We start from the raw sequence: 15126 nt of genomic DNA on the forward strand, positions 1-15126 counted from the left end.
CGCTATCGATCATTAAGACCTTGACAGACAAATTAAATTCATAAACTTGATAATGCACTGGAATATTCGTACTGCTTACTTTAGTGGAATGTCTTTATTTTTTTTAAGAATGCCGTTTTAGGAGCAAAGTTTATTGATTTAAATACTCTTAACAGAGATCTCATTGAAAATGTCAGGAAGAAGTGCTGATCACAATTAAATTTTAAAGGGAAGCGACAGATCCGCCATTAAAAAGCGGGACCACAAATGCACCTTCATGCACATAATTCAGTTTTGGAGTCACGCCTTGTTTTCAGTGCATTAAAAGCGTTTTATGGGTGAACACAAGCAATGATTGCTTCTAAATAAATATGCGAGCATTAAAGATTTTTAAAAACCAAAGCTATGTGGTGCTTCTTTTGAATGCGGCCATGTTGGTCGTGCCTCAACACATTTCAAACGAGTGTACAGAATTTCCAACAAAGAACTCAACACAGTTTGGCAGAATGATACATGATTGTTCACATACAGACCATTAAAATTAAGATTTTATTATAACAAAAAAGAAAAACAGTCTACCAACGTAGTCGACTGTGTTAAACCAGATTTATTACAATTATGTACATTTATTTTGGATATCAGGAGTTTGTATATTTTCACAATCAGCAGCTGGGTACTAGTTGTCGGCGGGGAGCCATACACTGAAACTGAGGTGGTGAGAAGGCGAGGTTTGAACACTAACGGCTCCTCCGCACGCAGCGGATTCCTCCGCCCGCTCTCATCCGCGAGGTGAAAGGTCACGGCGGGTTTTCTGCCCCGCCTCTTCCCGTCCCGTCCCGTCCTCGCGTCCGTGTGATTGAGACAGGACCTGTCAATCAGCCTGCCCTCCCCTCTGTCCTGTGCTTACACGTGTCACACCGTTCTCCGTCTCCAAGGGGACAGTCTCAGGTTCTGTTATTCCACGTCACTGACTACATTCGTGTTAGTAACCGTCCATTACAAAAAAAATTAAACATGAGACATCACTGAATAACCTTCCAGAAAATGTACAATTATTACTATTATTATCATTATTTATTATTATTATTACTATTATATTATTATGATCATAATTATTTATTATTATTATTATCATTATTATTATTGTTATTATTATGATGATTATAATATTATTATTATTATTATTATTATTATTAAGGTAACTGAGGTGAGGATTAAGTTTATAAAAAAAGAACAAAAAAGAAAATGTCTGCCCCAGCCAATCAGTACGAAGCAGCAGCTTGCGTCACTCACAGGAGTCACGGTGAAAGACATTCTGTGCAGAGCGCCGTGGCTCGGCCGCTACTGTACAGTAATTCTCACTCCAGGGATTTTTTTTTCTTTTTCTTTTTTTTTTTTTTTCTCGTCAGCTGGGTGAATGAGTAATTTCATTAGTTAAGTATTCATACGTTACTCTCCGTTTACATTAAGGGGCATTTGTCTTCCCTCCCCCATCCCCCGCCCCACCACCCCGCCCCCCACCCGCAGTAAAAAGAGGCAGAACCGTCACCAGTTCCACTGCCACCTCCTCCATTGTTTTACACGGTTTAATTACAAAACCTTGGTGTCGTCTCATGATAAGATTTTTCACCGTAGGAGGCCCTATATAATTTGGACTGGAGGGTTTGTCATGTAATATAATATAATATAACGGGGTTTTGGTATTAGATTTCCGATTTCAGCCTCCTTGACATTTCAAGCCGCATGAACTAATACATCTGTTATTTGTTGATCATTCGATTATTAACACACTTCATAAAGCGAGTCAGCGGCTCGGGTGAAGGTGGAGGTGGAGGAGGAGGAGGAGGAGGAGGAGGAGGCCCTGCTTCTCGCTCCAGCCTCATCGCAGACGCAGACGGAGGCGGAAAAACGCGCCGCGCGTCTTCCTTCCCCGCGCGCGCCGGGCGAAACGCCGTCCGTCGCGTCCGTCGGCGATCTCGCTCCCCGCGGCTCCTCCTTCTCGGCCCCTTTCTACAGCGCGGGAACGTCGCCCGAGGGCTTCCTGCGTCCCGCCCCGAGTCACCGAGGCGACGTGAAACAAAGAGCTCCTAGCATCGACGTTTTCTATCTAGCTGTCCTCGTCTACCGACAGAGAGTGTGTGTGTGTGTGTCGGTGTGCATACGTGTGTGTGCATGAGCATCCGGGCTCAAGGGGAGATCCCTTGGCAAAGCTGACAGACTCCTCAGTCTGAGACTAACCACGGCCTGGGCTCTAAAGTGCACTGGGCTCAATCACTAGTTCTTTGGTGTCCAGAGTGTTACTGTAGCCCGTTAATTCGATGAAAAGACAGACACTCTAACGAGCAGATATATGGTCACGTGTTGGCTAATCGGCACTAGAAACTACAGACACGACGTCAGGTGGCACAGCTAGTGGCTACGAGGACTGCCTAATGTCAGGGCCTCCCGTTGGGCAGAGCTTGAGCCTGAACAACCAATTGGAAGAGGAGGGGTTAATATGAAATGGGTCGACCTTTTACTGATTTTTGTCGTAATTTAATCCTGCAAGTTCAAAGATTTATTTTTTTTTTCTTTTTTTTTTAAACTAGGCTACCTAACTGCCCAGCCATGCAATAATGCGCCTGAACAGAGTCCGCACGTAAAAAAAAGGAAGAGAAGGAAGCCACAGATATAGCAGGGCACTACAAAACCAAAATTTGCTGTCCACGGATTATTATCGTTATTTTTTTTACTTTTATATTGGATGCTCAAGATGAGTATTATATTTTATAAAGAAAAAATTAACATATCAAAGGCTGAAAATAAAACGAGGAGGGGGGGTTTGGGGGAGGGTCGGTGGGCGAAAGAGGAACCCCTCGGCATGCGAGTGACCTAATCCACCTCGCTCTCATTGGCCGCGCCCTCCGGGCGGCGCAGCTTGTCCACGTGCTCGTTGATCTGTCCGTCCCCGCCCCTGCGGTCCTCCGTCTGGACGCTCAGGTGCTCCTCCTCGTCCACGTGGCTCACGTCGTCGTCTTCGTCTTCGTCCTCCTCCTCCTCATCCTCCTCCTCCTCTTCCTCCTCCACCTCTTCCTTCTTCTCCTCCTCTCCTTGCACCTCCATGCGCACCTGGTCCTTCAGGTCGAGGGGCAGCGCGGGCCCCAGGCCGCCGCCGCCCGCCTCCCCCCCGTTGAGGCTGTGGGGGCCACTGAGGCCCCCGCTCAGGGAGCTCTGCGGGCTGTGGCCCTCTCGGACGGGCGAGGGCGAGGCCGACTCGTTGCTGACGGGCGAGATGTCGCTGCTGCTGTTGTTGTTGTGGTTGACGGACGGCGGGTTCGAGAGCGCGGGCGGCTTCAGCGGGATCTGCCACGACGGGATCTTGGGAACGGACGGCGACGCCGGGAACTGCCTCCTGGGAGGGGGCGGGCGAGAGAGAGAGAGAGAGAGAGAGAGAGCGCCGAGATCACACACCTTCACCATCATCATCATCATTATAACCATTATCTTCATCATCATCTTCATCATCATCATCATTATAATCATTATCTTCATCATCATCATCATCATCACTATAATCATCATCTTCATCATCATAATAATCATCATCATAAATCTGAAATAACCCAAATATGATCTGAAAATGAAACGCTCAGATGTGTGCAGTAAATGGGCAGTGGCTCAGTCCAGTGCACCCGGCCACCTTGGATATTATTCTGTCCACCCAGAGTAGCGTAAAGTAGGGCTAGACGCGTTAAGAGCATGTTTTTCAGCTTTGCTTTTTCCCCAACGCCACGCACATCACACCCACCACAAACGCCCTCACATTTACATAAAGTTGCTGCAGTTTTAGGAGTTGGGTAAAGTTTAAGAAGCATGAAAAAGTCACCGCTTATAAAAGAGGTGAATACCAAAGGAACCGCATTTGCTGTTGATCCAGACGATTACGGGGATTTTTTTTTTTCTCAAAGAAACTTTGAAAGTGCGAGCTGTGCAGGAGACGAGCCTTTGTGCCAGATGGTGCTTCTTTGTTGTCTTGTTTCAGTATTTAACCCCTGATACAGCGCAACATCTTGAGTGAGTCAGGATAAAATGAGAGCAAAAGAGAAAACAAATCACTGATTAATACGGGAAATAAGTACAAACCAGGCAGAAACCCAGAGTCCTGGAGAAAGCTTTAATCTGCATGATTTTTCAGATGTAACCATTACTTAGAACTTAATTTGCATTATGCACATACAATCAAATGAATATTAATGAAGCTGGAACTGAATAAATTTTCATGAAATGAGGAATACTGCCGGATATATATCAACGCTCATTAACCAGTAACAAGCCAGTTCCCACACGCAGTGGATAAAAGCAGTATTCAGGAATTTTCCTAATGTAATAGTAAAGTGAACATACATAGTGCTCGGTTTGATGCACAAACAGGACATGAGACAGCCTTCAAATTCCCTGCCATCTACAGAACTGCAGTTCAATATTTCTGTGACTTTAGTGTCCTGCTACAGATTATATGCAGATTATAAATTGTGTGGCACAAAGATGTCCCCTCTGAGACGCCGTAGCGGTGGTTGACACCGGGTGGGACGGCCATCTTAAAACAGGCTGTGTGGGCTCCAGTGAACAACATAAGAGCAGCTCAGTGGTGGGCGCGGAGAGGTCTGGCAATCGCAGCCATTCACAACGCCTTCCCTTTTTCAGCCGAGCAGAGAGCGGCAGGCTACTCAGCTCGCTGCCATTGCGCAGCACGGATGCTGCTCTCTCTTAACGTTAAGTTCTGCGAACACTTCTAATAACGCGCACTGGCCTCTCCCCATCCCTCACCCTCAGCCCCAGAGCGTCCAACTGAGCGTCTACTTGCATTTTCTTTTTGTTTAGTTTTTTTTCTTCTTCTGGCCGGTCAGCCAGAGGGGCTTTGGCCCCAACCAGCTTGCTACCGCTGGCCCCCAGTCTGTAGGGGGGGGGGGCTACCGAAAGGGAGGGGGGGGGCAAAAGGTGCAAGTGCTTAGATGACAAGGTTGGATTTTTCATTACAAGCATTAGCTTGTTGGCTAGGTGACGTGATTGATTATGTAAACCAGCTCAAAGCACAGAACAGGTGTGTTTGTAATGAATAAAAGGAAATATTCCTTCTCGGAAGGAGATGCCATTCATGTTTTCAGAAGCGCAGGCAAATTTTACGCCAGGCCTGGCCTGGCCTGAGTCCTGCCCTGGAATCTAAATTATTTAGCTTTGTGCCAAATGCAAATGATTACATTTGCCATTCAAATGTACTTCAATATAACACTACCGTAATTATATGGCCAATTATGGCTGAATTTTTCATAACTATAATACCCAAATTGTTTGATTTACAACAGGTTTTAAGCAGCTATCAATTCTACAGAAACCATGGCATAAGTATTTTACAGCATTTTCTTAAAACGTACTTGTGGAGTAGATTTCAGCCATTGCTGTGGATTGGATTCCCCAAATCAAGACTGCAATGTGTTAAACGTATAGTTTTTATTTATTTACTAATAGTTGTTAAAACAATGATGAGGCAATAGGCTTTAAACAAAATAAAATGATCAGAAAATAATTACAAATAGAACTTGAGCTGCAGACTTATATATTTTAGTGTAGACTATGCTAGGTGGGCAGAGCATTGACACACATAATCATTCAGTTGATTTAAACCGCACAGCATAAAGCACCAAAGACACTCAGCTTTGCATCCAGAGTGCAGGGAGTTAAGGGCATTAGATGGAGGCTCGGTAAAAGGACCGAAAGCATTTTTTTGTTCCAGAAAGTCTGGAATGAATTTCAAGCAGCAATCAGACGTGCGTGTTAAGTAATAGCGCCGAGGTTAATTTGGAGATAATGTGTGAGAGAGAGTGACCCCACAGTGCCCTCAGGCCCCGGGGACAAGAGACCGTGTGTGGAGTGTGCGGTGTGTGTGTGGTGTGTGTGTGTGTGTGTGTGTGTGTGTGTGTGTGTGTGTGTGTGGAGTGTGTAGGTGTGCGTGTGTGTGTGTGAGTGTGTGGTGTTTGCGTGTGTGTGTGTATGTGTGTGTGTGGGTGTGTGCGAGTGTGCGGTGTGTGTGTGTGTGTGTGGAGTGTGTGGTATGTGTGTGGAGTGTGTGTGGAGTGTGTGGTGTGTGTGGAGTGTGTGTGTGGAGTGTGCAGTGTGTGGAGTGTGCAGTGTGTGCGTGTGGAGTGTGCAGTGTGTGTGTGTGGAGTGTGCAGTGTGTGCGTGTGGAGAGAGTGCGGAGTGTGCGGTATGTGTGTGTGTGAGTGTGTGGTGTGTGAGAGGTACCTGCTGAGGAGCAGACCCTTCAGAGACACCATCTCCGCCTTGAGCTCGCTGAGGGCCTGAGACTCCAGCATGCGGCCCGCCGCAGAGGAAGCCTGCTGGGGGGGAGAAAGAGATGGAAAGAGAAAGAGAGAGTAGGGGAGAGAGAAGGAGGGAGTGAGGGAAAGAAAGAGGAGAGAGAAGGGGAGAGACAGGAAAAGAAAAAAGAGAGGGGGAGAGAAAGAAAGTAGAGAAAGCGAGGGAGAGAGTGAGGGGGGAGAGGGAGAGAAAAGGAAAGAAAGAGAGGAGAGAGAAGAGGAGAGTCAGTCACATACAGGGCTCTGAGATGCTACAGCAGGCCAGGTCTCAGGGCCTGTGTGTCTATGACCAGAGCACCATCACCCCAGGACACAGGACACACTCCTGCCTCTCATCTCCACCCTCTCTCCCCCAGCGTGCCGCTCATTTCACTGACAGATTATTCATAATTACAGATTATTTAGCAACGCAAACACCTGCAGGCCTGCACATTAGATTCAGACACAGCATCACTGTGAGCACACCGCAGCCCTGCCATTTACATAAAGTCTGCATCGCTGCTAAAAAAAAAATAAAATAAATATAAGACAAAAGAAAAAACCTTTTGACTTCATCCTCCACCAAACTGAACAATGGCTGTCCCAGAAGGTAATGTGACTGAATCGTGCCGTTTTTACATACGTTTTTCCATATTTCCCACTGGCGATTTGTACAAGACGAGGCCGGTTGATAAGAGGCTCGGGGCTGGACAATGAAGGCATTCATGGGGCTTCCGAAAGGCCAAGGGCTTTATTAAAAGTGAGTCTTATCAAGCGGTGCTTGGCATGCGATGAACCGCTACGATGGGCGACGGCTAATTGTAGTGTCCTCCAAATATTTGACTGGCAAATCACTTCAAGAACCCGCACGTCCATCCCTCTCTCTCCGTTTTGTCTGGAAATGGGGCAGCTCGCGGCAGAAGTCGGCCGTGGCTCGGAACTCTCCCGGTGCGAGGCCCAAGAGGCTCATGGGAACGCCGCTCGACCAGCCACCCTTTCAGCTAACACTCCAGGCACCCGAAGCGCAGACGGTTCTGGCTTATGCAGGGGCTTGTGAAGTCTGCCCACAGTCAGGAGTCTAACAGGTATTTATCTCAGCGAAAAAATGACTGTTGAAACAGCCTCTTGTACAAAAAAATAAGAATTTTTTTAAACCGTAACAAGGAGCGAGCAACACAAACCCTTTGAGGACCCTCTCTAGGTGTATCGCCAAATTTACAGAGCAAAGCGACGCGCGACTGATATCAAAGCCGGCCTAATCTGGCCATGTACCTCCCCGCGTATCTCCCCCGGCCCTCTGTAGTCACCCCGCCGCCTCGTCGCGCGATTAGGAGCCGAGCGCGGTGATATACGAGGCGTTCTAGGTGAACCCCGCTCTGGGGGATTAGGAGCAGATCCCCGGGCCAGGTCCTCCTCCCACAGACGGCCCGTCTGGGTAAACCTACACCCCCAGTCAAAAAGGGGCCAGCACCTGCTGCTTTGAACACTGCGGCAGCAAAGGCCCCCGGTCTGCGGCCTAATCCACCCCCACACCCCCCCCAAAACCCCGGCTCTCTGAAGTGAGGGAGAGACGCCGGGGCCAGCGGAAGATATAGATTAAGTCCCCCGGGGAAAAAAAATTAAATAAATAAATAAAATAAAAGAAGAGGGAGAAAAGAAAAATAAAACTGTAATTAAGAATCTCTGACTCACTGGTGGCGGCTAGTTAGAGGAGGCAGAGACCCCCCCTCCCATCCGTCCCCTCCCCCGTCCCCCTCCCCCCACCCTGTCCCAGCCCTACTGAGTAAAGCGGGATAACTTGGACTCCATCACATGTAATTAAATCTTATAGAAATTAATTGAATCACATCTGAAAGGGATCAGACTCATTTACAGAGAGGTAAGAGGGTGGTACGGGGGGGGTTGGAGGAGGGGGCTAACCCTCACCTATCTGTTCCTAACCTGGCCTGCTTTTTGAGGGCACATCTGATCTCACCTCGCTGCATTAAGGCCCTGTGAAAACACTCTTATTACAGGCTTCACCTCATTACAGCCATCTTAATCCCCCCTGCTCCCACAGGCGCTTGCGTAATAAGCCTGGAATGTACTTCTCTCTAATTTTACCTTTGGAGAAGAAAAAAAAAAAATTAATTGCTTCAGAGGCTTGGACTTCCATAAAATAAAATAAAAATTAAAAATTAAAAAAAGGAAAAAGGAGGAGAGTGGGGGGGGGGGGCAGGGGGTGGGGAGTAGGGACCCAGAGCAAGCTCCACTCCGCTGCTGACACCTCAGGTACCCCTGGACCTGGCGGGGAACATTCATTTCGGCTCTAAGTTCTGCGCGCAGTCCCAGCCCGGGCCCTTCGGTGGGAGCCATAAAGCCGGCTAAAACGCCTGCGCTGGACTGCGGCGGCATTAAAAAACTGGGCGAGAACAACGGCGGCGAGTTTCAGCTTAAACAGCGGAACCTGCTGCTGGGGGGGTCGGCCCAGGACCCCCCGCCTGCGATAAAAAACAAGCAAACAGCGCCGCAGGTGAGGCCCGCGCGCGTCTCCGATTGGCTGCTTCCTGGGCTTCTGGCCCCTCCCCCTTTCAGGGACCTCCCGGGGCGAGGGGGGGGCGGACGGGGGGGCGGCGAGCATTGAGGAGGAGCAAAAAAAGTGAAGAAAATTACCGAAGAGGCGAAACGCAGAGCTGGGACTCAGAAACAAGCCTCTGCAGAGAGGGCGTTAATACGAACGCGAGCATCAACTCCAGCGCTGAAGACAGCACAATAAAAATAAATTATGATGAATGCCCGCAGACCATTAGCAACAGATAATACCTAAACGAGCGTGCATTTAAATGTCGAGATGCAAATTAATTCGCAGAGACTAACAGATTGTGCTTTTTCCCCCTCTAATGTATGTATATTTACGGTAGAATTATCTTCAAAATAAATCCCTTTGGAGTGTTTCAAGAGCATAAGCTGGCGTAATTTATCTCAGTATTTATTCACTATCCCCGGAACAGGAGTGTTCTGCTCGAAATTGAGCAGTTCCTAATCTTTTATGTGCTAACACTAATAAAGACCTAGCTGCACTGATTTGAGGAAACAGTGCAATCAATATAAACTGCTAGATATTTGGATTATCTCGTAAAAAAAAAAAAAAAAGAAGGGAAAAAAAGTGTGCTTGTTAACCGAATGGAAATATGCTAAATTTGTCTGAACAGAGCAGTGCCAATATACACTCTTTAATTTGGGCTTTTAATACCGCCAAACAGGCGAACCTCAGGCCAGAGTACACATTACGCCTATATGGAGCGGTACGAATCTCCCACACACCCCGCACACACACGCGCGTGTGTCACCAAGCGCCATGGAACAGCTTCGGTAACGCTGCCATCGGCGCGACCGCAACTTCCCCAACTGTCAAAAAAAAAAATAACCCCCGCTTCCAAGTCCTCGAAAACCGGAGGTGGAGAGAGGGGGAGAGAGAGAGAGACAGAGAGAGAGAGAGAGGGAGAAAGAGAGAGGGAGAGAGAGAGAGAGAGAGAGAGAGAGAGAGAGAGAGAGAGGGAGAGGAGAGAGAGAGAGAGAGAGAGAGAGAGAGAGAGAGAGGAGAGAGAGAGAGAGAGAGGGAGAGAGAGAGGGAGAGAGAGAGAGAGAGGAGAGAGAGAGAGAGAGAGAGAGAGAGAGAGAGAGAGAGAGAGAGAGAGAGAGAGAGAGAGAGAGAGAGAGAGAGAGAGAGAGAGAGGGAGAGAGAGAGAGAGAGAGAGAGAGCGGTGCCATTTAGCGGTGTAAGGACCAGGAGAAGTGTTTACTCAGCAGCCGGGCGGAACAGGACTCATGTGTTTTGGGTTAAAGGCGCGTTTCCGCGTTAAAGAGGTCTAATCGCCCGAGTCCCGCCGCACTTCGCGCGGCGCGCGGAAACCCCGAAAGCCTGCCCGGAAGGCCGCTAACTACAAAAACAAAAAAAAAAAGATAAGTAGCTCCACAGCCCAACATGTGTTCTTAATCACACGCCTCGAACCTGCAACCAATTTTCCAATTTCCCATATGGGCTCGACACAACAGGGCTTTTTTTTTTCTTTCTTTTTTTTTCGCCCCCCCGTCTCCAAAGAAAATTTAAGATCGCGGCAACAATCGCTATAAAGTGCAGTTTATGATTTGTTTAATGGGCGTTTTGATGTGAAATATACTTTTTACGCGCCGCCGCCCTCCAAGAAGGCACTCATGGCAAATGAGGCACAAACTTTTCAATTTAATTTATATTTCGACAAAAAAAAAAAAAAAAAAAACAAAACAAAAAAACAAATCTCTCTTCCGTTCTTTGAAAGCCCAGCTCGGGATCATTGTTAAAGTGCGCGCAACAATGGATGGATTTGATTGCAGGTTCGCCGGCGTTCTGACAGAGAGGAATGATTTGCGGTAACGACATTGTTTCAGACCGTGAGCTCCGCGGAACCCAGACCCCCCTCGCCCCATTCTCCATACGATCACTCAATCAGATTTTTATTTATTTTTTTATTTATTTTTGTTGCCACATTTAAAAGATTGGGTTTTGGGGTGGGGTGTGGGGTGTGGGTGTGGGGCGTGGGGGTGGAAGGTGAGGGGAGGGGGGGCTCTGAATACAGTCACGGCCGCCCGCACTTTGGATAAAAGTAACGCTGGGAGGGAGGTGGATTCGTATGATTCTTTTTTCCCCTCCTCCTCCGGAGACAGATGTGGGCGCATATGTTCTCCTGCGGGATCCAGATGCTGCGCTCGCGCGGGCCGCGTGCTCGACAAGCTGCGGACATAAAACACCGCCGGCGCCGCCCGAGCCGCCGGCCCGCCACGCTTTTTTTTGGGGGGCTGATTACGGGGGGTGATTTATCGCCGCGCTCCGAAACGGCGACGGGGCGCGCGGGCGTCGCCGCGGCGACGGGACGACAGACCGGCGGAGACCAGCGTTCTCGCTCCGGACCGCGCTTTTTACCGTTCTTTACCGCTCGGCTCCGGGCCCCGGGGCCCCTCCCGAGGGCCGTTACTCTCTTTACGGATTATAAACACGGGACTGGGAAAATTAGGGCGAGTCACAACGCTAGCGCGTTTGCGAGGGTTCCAATTAAAGCCAAGATCCTGCTATAAAAACTGCTGCCGCACACACACCCCCCCATCCCCTCCCCGCCCCCGCCCCCCATCCCCCGAACCAAACTTAATCACAAAAAACAAAGCGCCCGGCCTCGCACCCTGACCCAGTAAACCCGGTTACATCACGTCTCATCGATCGCCATTCACAGGTTAACAAACTGCCCCAAACACAGGCTTTCAGCCGACGGGGGGTTGTTTTAAAAAGTAGATGCCAGGAGGGCCGTGCCAACCCCAGCCCTAATGAATGCCCCGCCTCCTCCGCCCTGGTGCTGCCCCGGGGTTGGCTTGGCCCCTCCATCTTGAGACGGCCACTTCCTGGGCTCTTGATATCACTGAGAGCCCCGGGCGAGCTCCCCTTGGCCACACCCCCCCCCCGCCCCCGCCCGGTCTCCGTAAAGAACCACACCACACACGACCCTGTGCCAGCGAGAGTATTGTCATCAGGGACAGGCATTAATCTTCCTCTGCTGCTGAAAAATGCGAATTGTTGTTTTAAACTCAAGATGGCCTCAATCCTCTGAGGTTAGGCACTTGTTAACATGGGCGGGGGGGGGGACGGGGACGGGGACGGGGGGGGGCAGAAGGAGATCTTAATGCGCAAGACAAGCGAGACTCCAGCTCCCCTCGCAAAGCTTCAATTTATCAATCTGTTTATGTACCATACCTTTCAGCCGAACCGCTCGCTAACGGAATTGCTCCAAAAGGAACGCGGCTCGGACCGTCTCGCCGAATTCGGGGAGAGTAAACGGTCTCCCAGACGCGGGGAAGATTAAGCCACGCCCGTCGGGACAACACATCAATTTGGAAAGATCTCTATCTGTAAGGAGCTGATATCGCATCACTCGATGTTCGGTTGTGTCGTTTTTTTTTATTTTGATAATACACAGCCAGCCACAGAGACACACACACAGAAGGGCATATCTGTGTTTCCGTTAACACTCGTCTTATCCGCCATTAAAAACTACTTACTTCCCTGTCCTGGAGCCGATCATTTCATCACGTTTCACCCGTAACTTTATCAGTTAGCCTGCTCTCAGACGGACGGACAGACAGACTGATGGACAGATAAAAACAAATGGAGGTAATAACCTCTGATGCACCTACAGCAGAATGGCATATACAGAGGTCAAAATTACCAGCTTGTACTGTCTCACTGTAACTTCAGACCTCATGTAAACCCACAGAATTCCCAAACAACTTCACAGACCCACACAATAAAGCCCTAAACTTGTGATTTTGCCTTTTTAATGGCTCCTCCTTCTTCTCCCTGCCCATCACAGAATATAACCTGGAAGAGGAAATTTGGGAGGAGAAGCCTGATGCTATCAGAGCTATGGATGTGAAGAGGTGTTTGGAGAGGGGGGAGAGAGGGGAGAGGGGGAGGGGGGGAGAGAGGGGAGCAGGCGGAGGGAGGCACGTTACCCCAGAGGAGGCCAGTTCCTGGGACAGCTCCTGTATCCTCTGCTGCTGCTGCACCAGGAGCTCCTGCACCGAGGCCAGCGTCACCTGCAGCTGCGTCACTGCGGGGAGACAAACGGGCACACGTATGCGCAGGCGGTCGTCACTACGGCTGCAACGCCACCAGAGCAGCACCACCGACCCGCAGAGTCCCCCCTGTCACGCAGAGTCCCCCCAGTCCCGCAGAGTCCCCCCCGTCCCGCAGAGTCCCCCCCCCACGTCACAGAGTCCCCCCGTCCACAGAGCCTCCCCCCGTCCCGCAGAGTCCCCCGTCACGCAGAGTCCCCCCGTCATGCAGAGTCCCCCTCACCAAGTCCCCCCCCGCAGAGTCCCCCACCCCCCCGCATCCCGAGCCGTAGGAACTAGAGACACGCGCAGGGAATTTGCTCAAAATTCTCAAAAAAATCGTCTTGCATCGCGAGCTTCCACGCTGCCACACCCACTGTCACCATATGACCTTCAACCGTCCTTCAGCACGATTCACGCAGCTCGGACCAATTTCTGTCACGCCATCCAACGGTTTCCACACAACTAGGGTACGAATCTTTCAGTAATTCTGAAAGTCGGGTCCAAAAGGGAGTTTGGTTATCTACAAAGACTTGTATGCACAGTACACTGTCGATACAGAATGGATTCCTTTGTTGGTCAAAACAGCAAACACAACCAAAACTCAAAAAAGTACTAAAGATTCATGGGCATGCAACAAAGGCCTGAAAGTTCAAATCTAATCCCATTAAGTGAATGTAGCTAAAGCCTTACTATAACTGTAGCCTGCAAACATGTCGTGTAAAGTCTTTTCTGTGTGGAAAATGGTGCTCAACAGGACCAGGTCAATGTGGGATTTTTGGAGTCCAAGGATGATTTTGTTAGAACCTGGCAACCGTCAAAGGCCCACTGCAAAGGTATTAACCACCCTAGCACAATTCTCACATGTTAATGTTGCTTTCAGACGTTCTACATTTGTGCTGCTTTCAAGCCAGCAAAAACAAGCAAGAAGTATATGGGATACTGAAAATGAAATAAAATTGGGAGCTATGTTGATTGCACAAGTACTCAGGCCCAGTGCTCAGGCACCTCTAAATTAAAGCAGCGTAACGAGCCATAAAATTAGATGATTGGCCTCAGCCTGCGTGGCATAAAAAGTGATTATCATGATTTCTGGATAAAACATCTGTTTTTAGGAGAACGGGCTAGCAACTGAACTTTAAGTAAAGAAACAAAAAATTATGACCAAGGAGTTTTATCAGTGAGTCAGGGGATGAAGTTATCAAAAGGGGACAGGTTAAAAGAGGGGTGCAAATAAAATACAACATGTTTGGACACCCTGAGGAGCACCGTTTCCTCAATAATAAAGTGGAAGGTGCATTGAGAACCTGCCTAGAAAAGCCCATCCCTCCAAACCCAGTGAAAAGAAAGCACCTTTGATTAAAAAAAAAAAATGAAATGTATAAAATATAAACATAGCATTTATAATCCCACAAAAAAATGTGACAACTGTCAAAATGTCTGAATAATTCTGCAAGGCACAGCAGCTAATAAAAAAGAACGCCCAAGAACCGGCCCGAATAGGAAATTAATTGTCAAAACATCAAATCATCACAAATAAAAATAGAAACGTAATGAGTGCAATAAACAAATGATCACAATAACATGTAAAAAACATTAACTTCTGAAACAAAAAAAAAAACGAGGCTACCAAAATTCACATTCCTTTGCAATAAAAGCATGTACAATATCTCACAGCACACAGCAGTACAGCACAGGTGAATAAAGAGAAGGGTGTGAGGAATGATAAAAGTATTATCAGTAGCTCAGGGTGAACACTGTGGGCCCTGAATTTACATTTGTCCCCAAATTTATCTGGTTTGGGCCCCTGGTGTTAAACTTAAACTTCATTTTTTAACTTTCATTTCTTGTCCGTTGAAGGAACCCAAAACAGGAGCTGGATTCGTGTAGGCCCCTATCGCTACGTTACTGTATATACGCGCCAGTGTACACACGCTTGCACTACCAGGCAACACTCCCGCCAAAGCCGCCGAACAGCGAAAGAAAATCAATGTTCTGTAGCGGAAAAAAAGGAAATTAAACGTTAAACATTAAACAGGCACTAATACGTTTTTTTAAAAGTCTGGCAAACGCTTCCACATGTTCTTTAACCGAATCAAAGCACGACTGCTACTGCTGCTGCTGTTTTCCGTCCCCCTCTCTGGATATGTTTTTGTTAGTTTTCATGTCCCATAATTCATTTCGGCGGCGGAGGCGG

At 48.5% G+C, this 15126-nt stretch overlaps 1 protein-coding gene across 3 annotated transcripts in view; it reads right to left on the reverse strand.

Moving 5' to 3' along the window:
- Window positions 1–509: 509 nt before the first annotated feature.
- pex14 (peroxisomal biogenesis factor 14) overlaps window positions 510–15126 on the reverse strand; it is an 83426-nt gene continuing 68809 nt past the window's right edge. For 2 of the 3 annotated variants that reach the window (XM_064300845.1, XM_064300847.1), the window contains exons 7-9: window positions 12828–12925; window positions 6259–6353; window positions 510–3370 (exon numbers count right to left, since the gene is read on the reverse strand). In XM_064300845.1, the coding sequence (XP_064156915.1) occupies window positions 2851–3370; window positions 6259–6353; window positions 12828–12925 (713 nt within the window). In that variant the 3' untranslated portion in view covers window positions 510–2850. The remainder of the gene's footprint in view (window positions 3371–6258; window positions 6354–12827; window positions 12926–15126) is intronic. The other variant, XM_064300846.1, reaches the window with a different exon arrangement.

Source organism: Anguilla rostrata, chromosome 11 (assembly GCF_018555375.3).
Source record: "Anguilla rostrata isolate EN2019 chromosome 11, ASM1855537v3, whole genome shotgun sequence".
In the NCBI taxonomy this organism is placed as follows: Eukaryota; Metazoa; Chordata; class Actinopteri; order Anguilliformes; family Anguillidae; genus Anguilla; species Anguilla rostrata.